Source organism: Phascolarctos cinereus, unplaced genomic scaffold (genome assembly GCF_003287225.1).
Source record: "Phascolarctos cinereus isolate Bilbo 61053 unplaced genomic scaffold, phaCin_HiC Scaffold_4;HRSCAF=312, whole genome shotgun sequence".
Classification (NCBI taxonomy): Eukaryota; Metazoa; Chordata; class Mammalia; order Diprotodontia; family Phascolarctidae; genus Phascolarctos; species Phascolarctos cinereus.
This window is the reverse complement of record NW_027555847.1, coordinates 315,000,775-315,018,403: the sequence shown is the minus strand read 5'-3', so window position 1 is coordinate 315,018,403 and position 17,629 is coordinate 315,000,775. Positions and strand designations below refer to the sequence as shown.

General features: G+C 37.9%; 1 protein-coding gene across 3 annotated transcripts in view; it reads right to left on the bottom strand.

Moving 5' to 3' along the window:
* The window catches only part of ARHGEF28 (Rho guanine nucleotide exchange factor 28), a 249,912-nt gene that overhangs the window by 176,561 nt on the left and 55,722 nt on the right, over nucleotides 1-17,629 (bottom strand). For all 3 annotated transcript variants that reach the window (XM_020998382.2, XM_020998383.2, XM_078153157.1), the window contains exon 5: nucleotides 16,890-16,962. In XM_020998382.2, coding sequence (XP_020854041.1) covers nucleotides 16,890-16,962 — 73 coding nt within the window. The remainder of the gene's footprint in view (nucleotides 1-16,889; nucleotides 16,963-17,629) is intronic.

The window sequence follows — 17,629 nt, the reverse complement described above, 5'->3', positions numbered from 1 at the left end:
ATGCTTAACGAATAATAAGAAAAGAGTGTGGCATACAATTGAAATAAATCAATCCTGAATTAAGCAAGTGATTGATTACCCAAAAAAAATGGACAATGGCTAGCAGAAATGACATTGGCACTAAATAAAAATTGTATGCAGAAATTTAACCAATGTGAATCAATTACCATACCTAGGCGATCAAAATAAGCACCATAATCAGAAAACACCTGATTTACTTGCAGAACAGAGGGAGATGGTGGCCAAATATGACATGTATTTATCTTATAAATTCTTTTGTAAAATCTAACCAAGAAAGTTGATGATTGCCTTAAAAAGCAAAACAGAAGAATAGGAGATAAAAACATTTCAAAGAAAATTTGGCATGATATCCATCTAGGCAGTCATCCCAAAGGCAATGACGGGTGAAAAGGGAAGGACCCCAACAAACAGAAGAAAAACGGAAAAGATTTTTATAACAAACTATCTTCCCCATCAAAGGACAGTAGAGTCACCACTCTTGGGCTTTAACATCAAAGTAGCAAATGTAGTAAAAGATGGGGGTACAGACAGCATTGAAGAAGATAAATAGCAACAACAACAAAAAAAAACAAACAAGAAAAATAACTGGTTTGGACCAAGTGCCCATAGAAGAGATCCACACTACAGGCAACACAGCTGTAAGGGTTGATTCATGGGATATCTAAAGGAGGAAAAGAAACCAAAGGCATGGAAAAATATAATTCAAAACTTATCAATACCAATATCATATCAAGAAAGGACTACTGAGAAAACATCAACAACTACCTATATGCCTAATTTCCCATTTGTAAAATATACCTACATGACATTTATTTACACATGCATTGAAAACATGCTTAGTGAGGTTATTAATATGGAACAACCATGCTTTTTCATAAGCAATATTTTAAAATGAACCATCTCTTTACAAATACACAATTGACTGAAAGATATCTAGAGAACACAAGAGTATAGGATCACTGATTTGGTCTTGGAAGGGAACCTTGGAAGCCATTGAATCTAACATCCTCATTTTACAAATGAGGAAACTGAGGCATGGGGAGGTTAAGTGATTTTCTCGTGGTCCCAAAGGTAGTAAGTATCAGAGACTTCTGACTCCAGAGGGAGTGCTCTTTCTATTCTACCATGCAGCTTCCCTCTCCTCTGCTTACTGTTTGCTATTAAAAAGCATGTGATTCTGTATTCATGTACTACCCTAAAGGCTCTCCTCCCAGGAGGTGTCTCCAATTCATTACATCAGAATTATTCAAGATTCTTTGAAAGACATAACAGGAATATGGCCTAGAGGCAGCTAAGTGGGCCTGGAGTCAGAAAGACCTAAATTCAAATCTGGCTTAGATACTTACTTGCTGTATGAACTCGGCAAGTCATTTAAGCCTTAAATTGTAAAGTGGGAATAACAATCATCCTCCCAGAGTTGTTATGATGACTACATGAAATAATATTTGTAAAGTGCTTAGCACAATGCCTGGAACAAAACAGGTGTTTAATAAAGGCTTCTTTCCTTCCTTCCTTCCAGAAATAATCTTCAATAGCTCTGTTATTATAAACAACAGACAAGGAATAAAACAGGGGGATGCAAATCCTCCAAAAGTACTGGCCACTGTGATGGAGGAATTCCAGCACAGTGTCCGTGCTGAAAAGGGATTCCCTGTGGGTGGCGAATTCTTTCCAGATCAGAAGTAAAACTCATGCGCAGCCAGCAACATTCCAAAGTACGGCCTGAACCAGATTAAAATGTACTTGGGAAATATTTGACAAAATAAACAAAAATACAATGAAACATAAATAATGTTATTATATAGTCGATGTGCACCCAATGGGGAGGAGGACTTTGTATCATTTAGCACTCCCCATTTCAAGCTGAGTTTGGCACCACCGCTCCAGACACTGTCCTTTATGGATAACATTGTATTGGACGCTTCAAGCCCTAGAACTTGTCAGCGCCTTCAGAAAGGGATCTGCAATTGAAGCATACTATTTGTTTTTTTTTTCTTCTGCTCCGTTTTGTTTCTTCTTTCTTATGGTTCCTCCTATTGGTTCTAATACTTCTTTACAATATGACTAATGTGAAAATATGTCTAGTAGGAATATATATGTAGAGCCTATATCAGATTGCCTGCTGTCTTGGGTAGGGAAAGGGAGAAAATCTAAAACTCAAAAGCTTATGGAAGTGATTATTGAAAACTAAAAATAAATTAATTAATTTTTAAAATCACCAAAAAAAGATAAAAAAGAAAAGGCTCTGCAACCACTCACAAGAATTTGGCCTGACCATCCATACAGGAAAAATCAGGTGGATGAAGACTGTCTACTGGCCTGATTATGATATGTCGATCAGTATCTATTTCATTGACAGACAGTACAAGTAGATAATGTTTTAAATAGAATGAAGAAACTAGTTTGGATTGCTTTTAGGAAATTGCAAAGGGCCTCTCAGAATCACACACTTCACCCAGAAATAAAAGACCATCTTTTCAACCAATATTTTACCCGTATTGTTAAATGGTTGTGAGACTCAACTCATTAGTCTTCAAAGAAGCGAAAATGAATATCACATAATGGGCAGTATAGAAGAACATGGTAGGTGTAATCAGGCTATAATATATGACCAATAAGGAACTTTACTGAACATGAGTAAAATTTATCATTTAGGGAACTATATAATAGAAAAAGAAGATGGGCTGATTGAGTGGCAAGGATGAGGGATGACAGGTGGAGAGCCCAAACATTACATTGGCATTCTTGTAATGTCCATAAGGAGAAGGTGCTTCCAATACTGAGTACCCTGGTGGATGGGTAAACATGAACAGCAGTCACACAGCATGAGCAGGGATGAATGGATTTTATTTTGTATTATTGGAGGATTATATCCAAATTAAAGAAATCAAAGGTCTATTTGAACATTGTGTGTTGTTATATACAGCAAGTACACAAAACAATTGCAACTGGACTGCACTTCTACTTAATGTGTGCTTGCCTGTTGACCTTAACCTTAACAGATGTAGTGTCCTAACTTCTGGTTTTTCCAAAACTAGTCACCAGGAAGAAGAAGAATATGCCAAGTATTCAACATTCATCCATAAATGCACAGTCTATAGAGTACCTCCAGATGGCGCCAAAGGAGTGGCATGAACTCCAATAGCACCAATGATTAGAGTTGGTAACTGAGTCAACATCAGCCTGTAATGGCCACATATGAAAAAATCTAAAGTCTGAGAAGGAAGCTTGGAGAGACAGACAGGCAGACAAGCCGGCAGACAGACAGACTAATACGCGCACACACACACACACACACACACACACACACACACACACACACTTAACTTTCCTCTTACTAGATGCAGACTTCACATTAAAAATAAGAAAGGAGTGTGGAGTAGGAATTAGAGAAAAATTCAAAGAAAAGAAAGGAAAAGAGAAGAAATCAGAGTCTGGTTAAATAGTTCCACTTTTAACACACACAGTCAGGGCCTATTTCTGCAGCAAGAGTTATGTAGAATTCAAAATACTTGAATTTGATAACCACAAAAATAAAATCATCATTTTAAATGATGAATTCCTCTAGGACTAGTGGAACCTTTTTTTAAAATCAATTCTAGATAATGGGTAGGACAGTGTTCTATAGTGGTGCATGTTCTTGGTTATTGATGACACAGATCTCCCATGTTAATTTAATATGCAAATACTGTCAAAAACAACAACATAGGCATTCACTCTTGGAAATATGATGAATTTCTAAGCCTCTCCCCCCAAAAAATCATCCTTTAGCTAGTCTGTGTTGTCATTTGCCCTTATTTGCTTTTATTCCTAAATGAAATGTTATTGACAACAGTGACGGTTTCATTTAAAGAAACCAAACAACTTAAAAATGCAATTCTACTTAATTTTTGTCAACAAATTTTCACAAGATAGGTATATAAAAATGCTACATAAATGCTAGCTATTAGCACAAAAACCTAAAATATACCTTTAGCTCTGCACAAATTAATTATTTTAAATTGAGTTCAAAAAAACACTTTTAAGGGATTGGGTTTAAAGTAACGATATGTTATTAATTGAACCAAAAAACAAAAAGGTCCCCTGATTTTACAGCTTTGGGAATGGGTGGTCCCTAAAGAATCTGGCTCTCTTTCTACTGGAGCTTAATTAAATTACTCCAGCAGAGAGACTACTGAATTAGCAGGATCCTTTTACACCAATTCATGGCACAACCTATTGCAAAGTGCAATCAAACCACTTATTGCTATAGCAACCTTCTGGAGATAACGACATCAGTCACTCTGAGCTATTCTGTTTTAAAGGACCATTGGTCTTGATGTCAAGAACCACCCAGCAAAAAGGATAATTCCCCTGGAACAAGATTTCAAGCCTGGTGAACATCTTTTTGTATAACCTGGGTGCTCTCACACCTTAACAACTTATGTTAATAAATACTGGCAGCTAGGTGGCACAGTGGATAGAGTGCTGGGCTGAGAGTCAAGAAGACTCACCTTCAAAAGCCTCAGACACTACTAGCTGTGTGACCCTGGGCAAGTCACTTCACCCTGTTTGCCTCAGTCTTTTCCTCTGTAAAATGAGCTGGAAAAGGAAATGGCAAACCACTCTAAGTATCTTTGCCAAGAAAATGCCAAATGGGGTCATGAAGATTTGGACATGACTGAAATGACTCAACAAAGCAGCAAATACAGCACCCCAAAATCTAAAATCAGTAAGAATTATATCAAGTGGGGTAATCTAAGTGGGGGATTTTGGCTTTTCCAGATTTGAAAACCTGATGTCCATAGTCTGGAGTCGAGCAGTCAATAAAAGGAAAAAGAAAGTTAAGCCAAGATCAATGATGCTCAACTTCCTTTCATTTCTGCATGATTATGCTTTCCAGTTGCTCTGATGGAATGAAAGACAACATGCAGGCCGAACCAATGGGCTATCTCACATGAGATATACATAACTGTCTCATTCTCAATATTCAGTTCCAACTTTTGCCCACATTCCCACTTGCATGCCTCTGTCAAAATCTGCAGCATGGACCCTTACTCCCATATCACCTTAAAAGTACAACTGGAAAACCAATAGTTATAGGCCACTTATTCCCATCGCACAAAGTCTAAGAGAGTGACTCCCTTAAATTTAAAAAAAGATTTAAATATCTGTTGATACAAAATTTAAGTCAAACTCATCAAGCTGTGCATTTTATTTATGCATACATACATACAATGTCATCACACGTGTTACTTTTAGCATAGGGAAAGAGATTAGATCTGTGATTATATTGGTATAAGGAACTGCCTCTACCAGGGTAGCTGGCAAACTTCTGAGAAACTCACAATCTTATAGAGTTGTTTAGGGCATTGCCAAGGTCATACCAATGAGAACACAAGCTCTGAAAATCCACTGCTGAATGGCCTTGAGTGCAGGGCCAGGGACAGACAGCATATTTGTTATCTAATCATCAGCCTCCCTAAGCTTGAAGAGACTCAACAACAGCATGGCCATTTGTTGGTGGATTGAGGGGAAAGGAGGAGATGGCAACGCTCGAAGATTATTTACTAAACCACAGAGACACAGATTTCAGTTTCATTGGAAGAGGATACAGCAAGGCCCTGAACAGTACAAATAAAGAATTCCCTTAAGTGCTCGCATGTATTCAAATTTACACTATCTGAAGTTATAATCATACAAAATATGGTCATTAGCTCCAGTCCAATGGAATAGGCAGTGCACATTTGATTAATGCAACCACTTCATGGGGATTTGTTATTTGCACTAATCAGTACTCAGCATGCCACCAAACTTTAAAAGTCTTAAAATATTGAAGTATTAGGCCATGTGATACAATGGAAAGATCACTGGCTTTGTAGTCAGAGGACTTGGGTTCAAATTCTACCTCTAGGGTGCCATCTGGGGCAAATCATTAGACCTTCCTGGGCCTCAGTTTCCTCACCAGTAAAATGAGGGTGTTGGCCGCCTATGGCCATCCTAGGTCCTTCCCATCTCTAAATCTGTGATCCTATGATTCTGTGACTCTTTAAGGTATAAGTTACCTCCTTCTCTGGTCTTTCCCAAATTATTCAGAAAAAAAAAATGTATGCTTTTCTTTAATGCTCAACCATGGAGCCCCAATCCCATACTGTTCCTACTTCAGTCACAAGCATTATTCTTACCTCCTACCCCATAAAATATAGTTTGAATTGAAGTAACAAGCTGTCCTTTTAAAAATGGATTGTTTCCTTTTAACTTTTTGTTTAATGTCCCCAAATAACCCCCTTTTAAAACAAAGAAACAATAATAGGAAATGGCAACTCATCTTTGCTGTTATCACAGAACACCTCGTATTATTTTACTTATCTGTGTACATGATGCATTCTCTCTGTTATATTGTATGGTGTTGAGGGCCAATAACTCATGTTTTTAGTCTTTGTATATCCACATTGCTTAACTCAAGGCTTCAACAAGTAGATTTCAATAAATAGTTTTGGGTTTTCTTGAAATCTTCTCAGTGTGAGATGAGGATGGGAAGATGTGTATGGTGTTCAGTTCACTGTGGGCATTTATAAAAATGTCAGTTACCCCCTAGCCTTCATGTTGTATACACTGAACTTGACTTTGAAACTTGTTCCCTCAAATACTCAGAGAACGGAGGGAGGGAGGGAGGATTCTGGGAAGATGGCAGAGCAGGTCAGAAAACGTTCGGCTTTCCAAATTTCCTCCACAAAAAAAGACAGAACATCGCCTCAGAGCAGCAGAAATAAACTTGGGGTAAAGCAGTTGTCCTAAGGCAATTCGAGAAGACCCTGGGAAACACCCAACCTGCAGGGGCAGAGGTTCAGCCTAAGTGAATCTCAGACACCTCCAGGCCAACTCTACAGAATCAACAAATAACAAGCCCTGAGGGCAGCTGGCTTGGGAGGCAGCCTCAGTCTTAGAAACTTTCACCTCACCAACACTGTGGGGGTCTGATGGCTGAGGAGGAGAAGATTGTAGGACCTTCCACAATGGAGAGATGCCAAACACAGCTGTGCTGATCAGATGCATCCCAGGCTCCAGTGGCTGTAGGCACTTGCGGGAGAACACAGTCTCTGGTTTCAGTTTCAGGGCAGAGAGCTCAGTTGTCGTTTGCAGCCACCTGAGGAACCACAGGGAGCAAGATAATTTGGGGACAGGGTGGCTGGGGGCCTTAGCTGTGGCTTAGGAGTGGAGAGGACAGCCCAAGGTTGGTCCCTGAGACAAAAACCTCAGACCTGAGGCTTGGAGCATCATTCCCCATACCTCAGGACTACAACTTGATTACACTAACAGATGCTAAAAGCAAAATAAAACAAAAAAATAAATAAATAAAAATAAGTAAGCAAAGGAGAAATAACCTAACCATAGAAAGTTACTATAGGGATGGAGAAGATCTGGGTTCATATTCAGAGGAAGATAATGGAGCTTTAAAAAAGCCACTCCTTTTTCAATGAGAAATGTCAAATGGTCCCAAAAACAAAAAAGTTCTTGAGAAAGCTTAAAAAGTACTATAAAAAACAAATAAGAGAGATCAAGGAAAATTAGAAGAAAAAAAAAGAGCAATCCAAGAAAATTAAGAAAATTATGAAAAGAAAGTCAAGCAACTGGAAGTAGAGAATCAAAAACTTAAGGAAGAAAAAATTCTTTGAAAACCAGAATTGGGCAAGGGAAAGCTAGTGACATCCTAAGACACCAAGAAATCATGAAGCAAAACAAAAAGAATGAAAAAATAGAAGAGAAAGTGAAACATATTATCAGAAAAACAACTGATCTGGAGAACAGATCAAGGAGAAATAATATAAGAATAGTTGGACTACCTGAAAATTACAATTAAAAAAAAAAGAATCTTGATACAATACTACAAGAAATTTTCAAGGAAAATTGCCCTGAAGAACAGGGGTGGGTAATCTGCAGCCTTGAGGCCACCTGTGGCCCTCTAGGTCCTCAAGTGTGGCCCTTTGACTGAATCCATACCTCACAGAACAAATCCCCTTAATAAAAGGATTTGTTCTGTAAAACTTGGACTCAGTCAAAAGGCTGCACCCAAGGACCTAGAAGGCCACATGTGGTCTTGAGGCTGCAGGTTCCCCACCTCTGTTGTAGAACAAGAAGGCAAAGCAGAAATAGAAAAAATCTACCAGTCACCACCTGAAAGAAATCCCAAGAGGAAAAATTACAGGAATATGACAGCCAAGTTTCAGAGCTCCCAGGTTAAGAAGAAAATACTGGAAGCAACAAGAAAAAAAATAATTTAAATAACATGGGCCTACAATAAGGATTACAAAAGACCTAACAGCTAGTATGTTGAAGGACCATAGATCGTATAATACTATATTCCACAGAGCAAAAGAACTAGGATTACAACCAAGGGTAATCGACCCAGCAAAGTTAAACATAAGCCTGAATTGAAAAAAAAAATGTAGATTTAACAAACTGAAAGATTTTCAGGTTTTTGTGACAAAAACCTCAGAACTTAAGGGAAAATTTGACATATAACATCTAGTAGAAATATAAGGTAAACATTAAGGACCAATTATAAGAGATTCAATAAGGTCAAATTGTTTACTTCTTATATGTGAAAATATTAGCAGTACTCTTATGATAGTCATCTTTATTTGGGTAGTCTGAAAGAAAGGCATGGATGGGCTAAGCTGAGTATGATGGGGTGATTCTAAAAAAAACTGTAGAGAGAGATAAAAAGAAGTACTTATCTCATACAAATGAGGAATAAAAGGAAAAACTGATACAGAAGAAGCTAGTAGGGGGGAGAGCAGGTAGTGCTGGAATCTTACTCTTATTGGGAATGGTTTAAAGAGGGAACAACATATATATCTAGAAGGATATAAAAGTCTTCTACATTTAGAAAAAAAATAAGAGGGCAAGGTGGTAGGATTGGAGGAGAGGATAAAGGTGGGACCCTTAGAGAAGTGGGGAAGTTAAGGAGTAGGAGGGCAAGGTAGCAAGTAGAAATAAAGTGGAGGAGTAAGAATGGATAGGGTAAATAGGGTGAGGATAGTGAGGAAAAATAGGAAGGAAGAAAATACACAAGTAATTATAGTTTAAAATGTGAATGGGATGAATTTACCGATAAAATGGAAATAGATATCAGAATAAAAATTTGAATTCAACAATATATTGCTTTCAGGAAACATAAAAAAAAAGAAATAAAATAAAAGATTAAAAAGGGCAAAGATAAAATAAAGGGCAGGAGTAGAATTCATTATGTAAAAAAAGCAGGGATTATAATCATAATCTCAGACAAAATTAAAGTTAAAATAGATTTAATCAAAAGAGAAAAATAGAGAAACTACACTATGTGTCAGCAGTATTATTCAATCTTGTTTTAGACCATTTAAAATAACCAGACAGTATTAAATATCTAAGCATATATCTGCCAGAACAGACACAGGAACTTTATGAATATAAACATTAAACTTTTCTTATACAAATAAACTCAGATCTAAATAACCGAAGTAATATTTACTGTTCATGGGTAGATAAAGCCAATATAATGTTTTAAATGACAATTTTACCTAACTAATCTATTTATTCAATGTCATCCCAATCAAATTACAGAAAGATTATTTTACTGCATTAGAAACAATAATAATAAATTCATTTGGAAGAACAAAAGGTCAGGAACTTCAAAGTAACCAGGGGAAAAAAAAGATGTAATGGAAGTAGATTCAGTAGTATCAGACCTTAAACTATATTATAAGGTGAGAGCATCGTTGAAGTAAAAAACAGATAATTAATTTTTTCTTGCATTAATAAAACCTATATAGCCAAGAATAGAAGGAATGCAGAAAATTTTCAAAAAACTTTCATAGACAATCTCTCAGATAGGATGTGATTGGGTTGGAATATGGCTGTGGTGTAGGAAATGATGAGCTGATTGATTTAGAAAAACATAGAAAGACTTGGACTTAAGGAACAAGCTATATACCTTTAGAGAAACATGATAGGAGGAAATAAGCAAAGTATGGGCTTACATATATGTGTATGAGTATATATATATGTATATATGTGTGTGTTTATAGATATCTGTGAAAATGTATATATATCTACTCTTAATTGTAGCCTTGTTGGGGGGAGGGGGTGGAGAAGGGAAAAAATAAAGTAAAAAGTCCACAGCACAGAACGAAAGAAAACCAACAAGGAAGCAAAGAAAAGCTGGACAGCTTTGAAAACAATGTGTAGTAGGTTTTCTTGAAATGGAAATTTATTGTTTTATATTGAATCCTCTCATGTTCTACTGCGTACATGATAATGTTTATTTTTTTCTCATTTTATATTTAAGTTTAAAATAAATTTTGAAAATTACAAAAAAAAGAAAATTTAGGGTACAGTTTCAATTTAAGAGAAATATGAATGAATGAGTGGATGAATGAATGAATGAAAAAGAATATACTAAACACTGCTATGTGTGCCAAGCACTATGCTAAGTGCTGAGAATACAAATACAAAAGCTAAGGCTATCCTAATGGAACTTACATTCTAATCAGGGAGAATATATGTGTATGTGTACATATATGTATGTATACACACATATGTTAGTGGTGACCAGAAAGGGATTTGGTGAATGGAGTTTTTAGTTTCTTCTTTCTCAGGGTTTTTCCCTTTGGTTCTAATTCTTCTTTACAACATGACTAATGTGGAAATATGTTTAATATGACTGTACATGTATAGCCTATATCAGACTGCATGCTGTTGGGGAGGAGGGGGCAGAAGGAGGGGGGAGAAAATTTAGAACTCAAACTCTTATAGAAGTTAATGTTGAAAACTAAAAACAAATAAAATAAATAAATAAGCTCTATAGTTTATATCATAATTTTTTTAAAAAAAATAAAAGTCTTAGAGTTGTTTGGAAAAAAGAAGATGGTGAGTAGAGCCATAGCAGAGTGAATTGACACAGTTTCTAGGAATGAGAGTTAAGTTGATTATGGTTCAAGAACTATAAAAGAATGGCAGAACTACAGAGGGTGCCCTCCATGTGGTGACATGCCCTCTGTGGAGGAAAAGTCTAAAGAAAGAAGGGAAGTGAAATCTGCCTGGAGTCTGAGCTAAGATAAGGTGGGTGAGAGAAGCAACCACCAATCAGGACACAGGACTATCAGGGCAGGAGGTGCTTTCTTCAGCCTACCTATTCTTATCTGCCTAGAATACAGTACGAACAACATTTAAGAGAAGTTCATCTTGTCATGGGTATAACCAATGGCACTTCCTTGAGGTACAAATTTAAAAGAAAAGTAGGTCCTTCCAATGAGAATATAGAATGCTAACCCCATAGTCATAGAACGACCCCATGATGGATTCCAGCAAGGTTCCCTTTGCCCAAGGCTCTGCAGGTCTGAGTTTTCAATCATCCTTTGAATCCTCATTTTCATTCATCCTACATAGCCCAATTAGAGGACAAATCTCATCATCTCATATATATTCCTTTCATTCCACTCACATGGTTACCACCCTAGTTCAGACTCTCACTACCTCTCACCCGGACCATTCCCATAGCCTCCTTAGTGGTCTCCCTGCCTCAAGCCTTTCCTTTCTCAAACCAATCCTCCACACAGCCCTTAAAGGGATTTTACTAAAGCCCAGGTTTGATTGTTTCATTCATCAACTCAATAAACTCCATTGGCTCCCATCTAACTCTCTCTGCCTGGAATTCACTTCCTTCTCATCTCTGCTTTTTAGAATCGCTAGTTTCTTTCCAATCTCAGTTCAGTCACCACCTGCTAAATGAAGCCTTTCCTGTTTCCCATCCAGCCCACCTGCACTCCTAGTGATTTCCTCTCAAAATCACTTTGTCTCAGGGGCAGCTAGGTGGTGCAGTAGATAGAGCACCGGCCCTGAAGTCAGGACGACCTGAGTTCAATTCCGGTCTCAGACCAAACACTTGACACTTACTAGCTGTGTGACCCTGGGCAAGTCACTTAACCCCAATTGCCTAAAAGCAAAAAAAAATCACTTTGTCTCTATCTTGTACCTGCTTTATATATGCCTATGTACGTGCATGTTGTCTCCACTTTCTACACTGTAAGCTCTGACTTCTGTCTTTGTAGCCCTAGGACCTAGCATAGCGCCTGGCACACGAAGGAGCTTAATAAATGCTTATTGCTTGATTAAGTGGAAAAATATCTCCATAATCAGAAGAAGGCTTTAACAACACACAGTAATCACAGCTCTATAATCCTCTGTTTTCTTTGGTTTCTTTAAACTGAAAACTGTTGAGGGTTGGTTTTTTTTCTTCCTTCTCAACAACAATGCCAATCTGAAAGAAGTGCAAAAAAAAAAAAAGTTTGAATTATCTTCTCAGATGAAGAGAACAAAATATTCCCTCTGTTCAAAAGTGCACTGCAGCACTCCATCCCACCAAAAAAACAAAATCAAAAGCAAATGCCTATTTTTAAACAGATAATCCAGATCACATCTAGCTAATGCCACCAAATTGCATTGTTATTAAAATATGGATGCTTACCAGCTGAGTAATCTTCCCTGCAGAATGTCCTTCTTAATTGCTAGCATAAATCATCATAATTTGGAGAAGTGGGGACTTCAATTCTAAGGGCCTCTTGTAAAGATTGGGGCAGCTAGGTGACGCAGTGGATAGAGTACTGGGCCTGGCTGGAGTCAGGAAGACTCATCTTTCTGAATTCAAATCTGGCTTCAAATACGTCCTAGCTGTATGACCTTGGGCAAGTCACTTTATCTTTCTTGCCTCAGTTTTCTCAACTGTAAAATGAGATGGAGAAGGAAATAGCAAACCATTCCGGTACCTTTGCCAAGAAACCCCAAATGGGGTCATGAAGAGTCACATACGAATGAAAAACAACTGAACAACAGCTTGTATAGATCAAATTAACCACATAGACTTGAATATCTGAAAATCCCTGGAGTCCTATATTTAAAGGGAAAATTCTATAAAGATACCTATGTATATAAGAGCCTTCTCACCAAATATTTCACCACCCATTCTCAAAGTAAGAGAATCATTCTAACACACAACATATCATACTCCACTTCACCCCACTCCACTCCAATTGTTAGAGCATTTGTCCTTCAAAGGCCACCCTCCATTTACTCTGGGTATAGCAGTGTTCTTTATCTACCCATTTCTATATACACGCTGTCTCCTCCCAACTTTCTTGAGCACAGAGACTGTTTTTGCTTTTTCTTTATAACTCTAGCACTTAGCACAGTGCCTAGCACATAGTAAATGCTTAATAAATGTTTTATTGATTGATTAAATTTCCCTTTTCAAAGCACTGGCTCAGAATGCATACATGAGAAATGTTATAGGTAACGTGAAATATTCAAGCTGATAGCAAAGTACTAAAAAAAATCACTTAGGTTAGACGTGATAATAGTATGAAGTTTGGTTCCCTGTAGATCTGTCTTTCTAATGCAATTGTTCACAAACCTCCACCATTATATTTCCCATTAACAATCAGCCAGTAGGCACTATTTTGAGGTAGTTGGGGTTAAGTGACTCACCCAGGATCACATAGTTACTAAGTGTCTCAGGTCACATTTGAACTCAGGTCCTCCTGACTATAGGGTTGGTGCTCTATTCACTGTACCACCTAGATGCTCCACAGTTAACTTTTAACAAAGGCATTTGCTAAGAGGCCACAGTAAGAACAGTAACTACAAAACAATCCCCCATAAATTTCAGGAGCATGTGCCCACAATACACACAAGGGCATAGCAACTCTGCTAGGTGGGTTGCTCAGGCAGGCTCCCCAGATCTGCTGCTCTTTGTTATTCAACTCTTGATTATCAGGGCTAGCTTTCTTGGAGCTCACAGCCTCTGCTCCCAGAGGTCCCACTTCTAAAATCAGTTTCCACAAGCAACTGCCCCTCTGTATCTGTGCCTGTGTCTAAACAGAGTAGGAGTTTCTGCTGGAGGAGAGGGGTCTCCTGGGCAGCTCTTGGCTGCACTCCCCTGAACTGTTAGACTCATCCAGGGTTTAGATATTTAAGGGTCTTCACAGGCATTTCCAATTTTTATTTGTCCAATGAAGTTGCTCCCTTACACTCCAGCAGAAAAAGGTGTTTGCTTTTCATAAGCGAATCATTGTGTATTAACACCTTATTAACACATTAACACCTAATTTTCTCTATTATCTACTCTTTGGTTACTGTGACATCAACTTTAGGGGAGACCAAATCCCAACTTCCTTATGCTTAAATATGCACATACCATTTCCCTACTTACTATGTTACTGGAGAACAGGGATGTTTCACTTTTGTCTTCGTGCTCCAGTACATAGCACCAGTGCTTGGTACATAAGAGAGGCTTAATAAATGCTTATTGGTTGATTAGTTGCACATTACTCCCAAAGACTTTTAAAAGGTTTAGGCTGGGTCATCACACTCAATCTTTCAGGTTGCAGAGCAGGTGCTGGTAGAAGAATTCAATGGTAAGATTTCATATAATTCATCTACCAGCACTGAAGTAACACTACTCTGGATTTCTCTCAGTCTGTGTCTCTGTCTCTGTCTTTCTCTGTCTGTGTGTGTCTCTCTCTGTGTGAGTCTCTGTCTGTCTCTGTCCCTGTCTCTGTCCCTCTCCCTGTCCCTGTCTCCCTTCCTCTCTCTCTCTCTCTCTCTCTCTCTCTCTCTCTCTCTCTCTCTCTCTCTCTCTCTCTCACACACACACACACACACACACACACACACACACACAGAATGGATTATATGACATTGCAATAGCTAGACACAGAAAATCTTATAGTTGAAAACGACATTAGATTTTACTTGATATATTTCCTTTACGATGTCTTCTACAAGAGGTTAGTGAGCATCTGCTTCCAGTGACAGGAAACTCCTTCAACTGCTGTACAAAGAGGTATTTATTTATCTAGACTCTGTAACCTCCCTAGGTGGCACAATGGATAGAGCACTGGGCCTGAAGTCAGAAATACCTGAGTTCAAATCGGCCTCAGACACTTACTAGTTGTGTGACCCTGGGCAAGTCACTTAACCCTATTTGCCTCAGTTTCCTCATCTGTAAAATGAGCTGGAGAAGGAAATGGCAAACCACTCCAGTATCTTTGCCAAGAAAACTCCAAATGCAGTCACAAAGAGTTAGACAAGAGAGAAACAACTGAACGACAACCTGTCTAATTACACAAAGGATTTGAGTTGGCTGCATTATGACTTGAAATAGAATGACTTTAACCTGGGTGGTCAAAAGAAACCCACTGAAACAATTCAAGTGTAGTCCTGAGTATTGAATGGGGGGAGAAGTAAGGAGGGTGAGGGAGGAGGCAGGCATACCAATCTGGTGTGCAGCGATGAAAAACGGAGTCTTTCTTACTAAGCAAAAGTCCAAGTGGCAAAGTGGCAAAAATACTGTCTGGCTTTCTAAATTATGGCTGAAATAATAAACTCACAGGCAATATTTTTTTATGGGTGGAGCAGTTTGCCAGTTGCCTACTAATCAGATCTATTTATTGCTAATGGAATAGGTATTAACTAGACTGATAGTCACCAGCTTATTGGGATGCAATTCAACTCTTCCATCTTAAATACTCATAAAACCTTGACAAGTGTTATAGCGTTCTGTAACGGTTTTTTGCATGCTCCCCAGTCAGCTTGTAGACTCCTTGAAGGCAGAAACTGTGTGCTACAGTTCTTCTTTCCCCCACAATGCCTAGCACAATCCTTGGCACAAAGTAGGTACTTAATAGATACCTGAATTTTTATGGTCTTTTTCATAACCAGTCTTCAATTCTAATTCCCCCAAAGCTTTACCATCGTAAGCCACATATGAATTGTTCCTAGGAAAGAAAGCTCTGAGTACAAACAAAGCCATTATAAATCTTCCATCCTTTTTTCTCTCTTTCTTTTGTGATTGCTATTTATCCATCAGTTCCAAGTGTCTACTTTTTAAAAAAAAATACAGCCAATGAGAATAATTACAGGGGAAATTATACAGGACATGTGTCAAAAGAAGAAATACGTACATTAAAAGGAGGAGGTAAGAGAGTGATGGAGAGAGAAAAGGAGGATTAGGGGAAAGTCAACCAGAGGGTAAAAACATAGACTATGAGAAGAGAGCCAGAATGAAAAATGGACCAGGGCAAATGAAAGTCCATACAACAGTTTGGAAAAGGGGGGCAGGGAGGTAGGACAAGTATTAGAGAAAGGGAAAGGAGAAGTCAGGATGGAAGAGGTGAGAACAGGGTGAAGACAACTATCAATGACAGGAAGAGAGGGAGCATGTTCGTGGGAGAAACAGAGGTTAGTAATTAACTATGTCTATAAGTACATAAAGGGAGACCATTCCCTCAGCCATCTAAGTCATTTGGGATGACCTGCTAGTACATTAGGAATATAAATCAAATTGTGGAAGCATGGACACATGCCAATTATTTCATGTACTACGGAGCCACGTCTTTGACACTGTAATACAGACAACAAAACCAACTGGCAGGACTAGAGTTATAATTATATTTTAATCAACAGCAGATGCACATAAAAATTAGATCCAAGTTTTCCCATCCCTCTCTCCCATCCATCCCCTTAAAATACTCCTGAGCAATGCCCCTTGGCTGTTCTTTTGCTATGAGGATCTTCTAACGAATCCCAGTGGCAATACTTGTTTCCTGCTAAAAATGAAGGTTATTATCTCAAGTTTGTTTAGTTCTATTTATTCTCCTCAGGTCTTACAGAAAAAATGACTCTTAAGAATTATTTGAATGTTCTATTTTGGTTGAATGCTGCCCTCTACTGGAAGGCACAGAAAGTTTCCTGTGTTATCCTCGGACTTTTTACAACGTTCATAACATGATAGAGTAGTATCTGGCTTTAAAAGTAGATGCCCTATACATTTCCTAAGTAAGGAAAATCCTTACCTGCTCCCTTCCCTGTTGCACTGGAGGGTACTGGTAGCCATTTCTCCGTCCTGACTTCTTTTCTATCAAGAGTCTAAAAATGAAAAATCCAAATCATTGAAACTTCTTTGAGGCCTCAAATATATAACAGAGAATAACAATTACAACTAACAGCATATATGGAGCTAAGCCCTCAATTAAAATGTAAGCCCCTTGAGGTCGGGGTGGTTTCATTCTTTGTGTTTGTGTTTCCAGAACTTGGCACATAATAAACTTAAATACTTATTGACTGATTAGTGAGGACAGATCACGTTTATTAAATTAAAGATTTTACTAAATTAGAAATTAACAGCATTTTAACTCAATGGCTGGTAGGTATAAGCACTTAATTAATTTGTTTTATTAATTAGAGCTGCCCTATCAAAGGCTACATTATTGAGAATGAAAGAAGAGTGGGGATAACTAGATATTTGGGAGGTTATAGGGTATAATGAAATGACCCTTCTCTTATAGAAAACTATTATGTTATCATTAATAAATGCTTAAATCAACCAATCAATCAATAAACATTTATTTCACACCTACTATGTACCAGGCACCATGCTAAGTGATAGGGATAAAAAAAAAAGAGGCAAAAGACAGTTCCTGCCCTCAAGGAGCTTACATTCTAATGGGTGAGACAACATATAAATATACCCAAACAAGCTATATGCAGGATAAATAGGAAATAATTAACAGTGGGAAGGCAGTACAATGAAGAG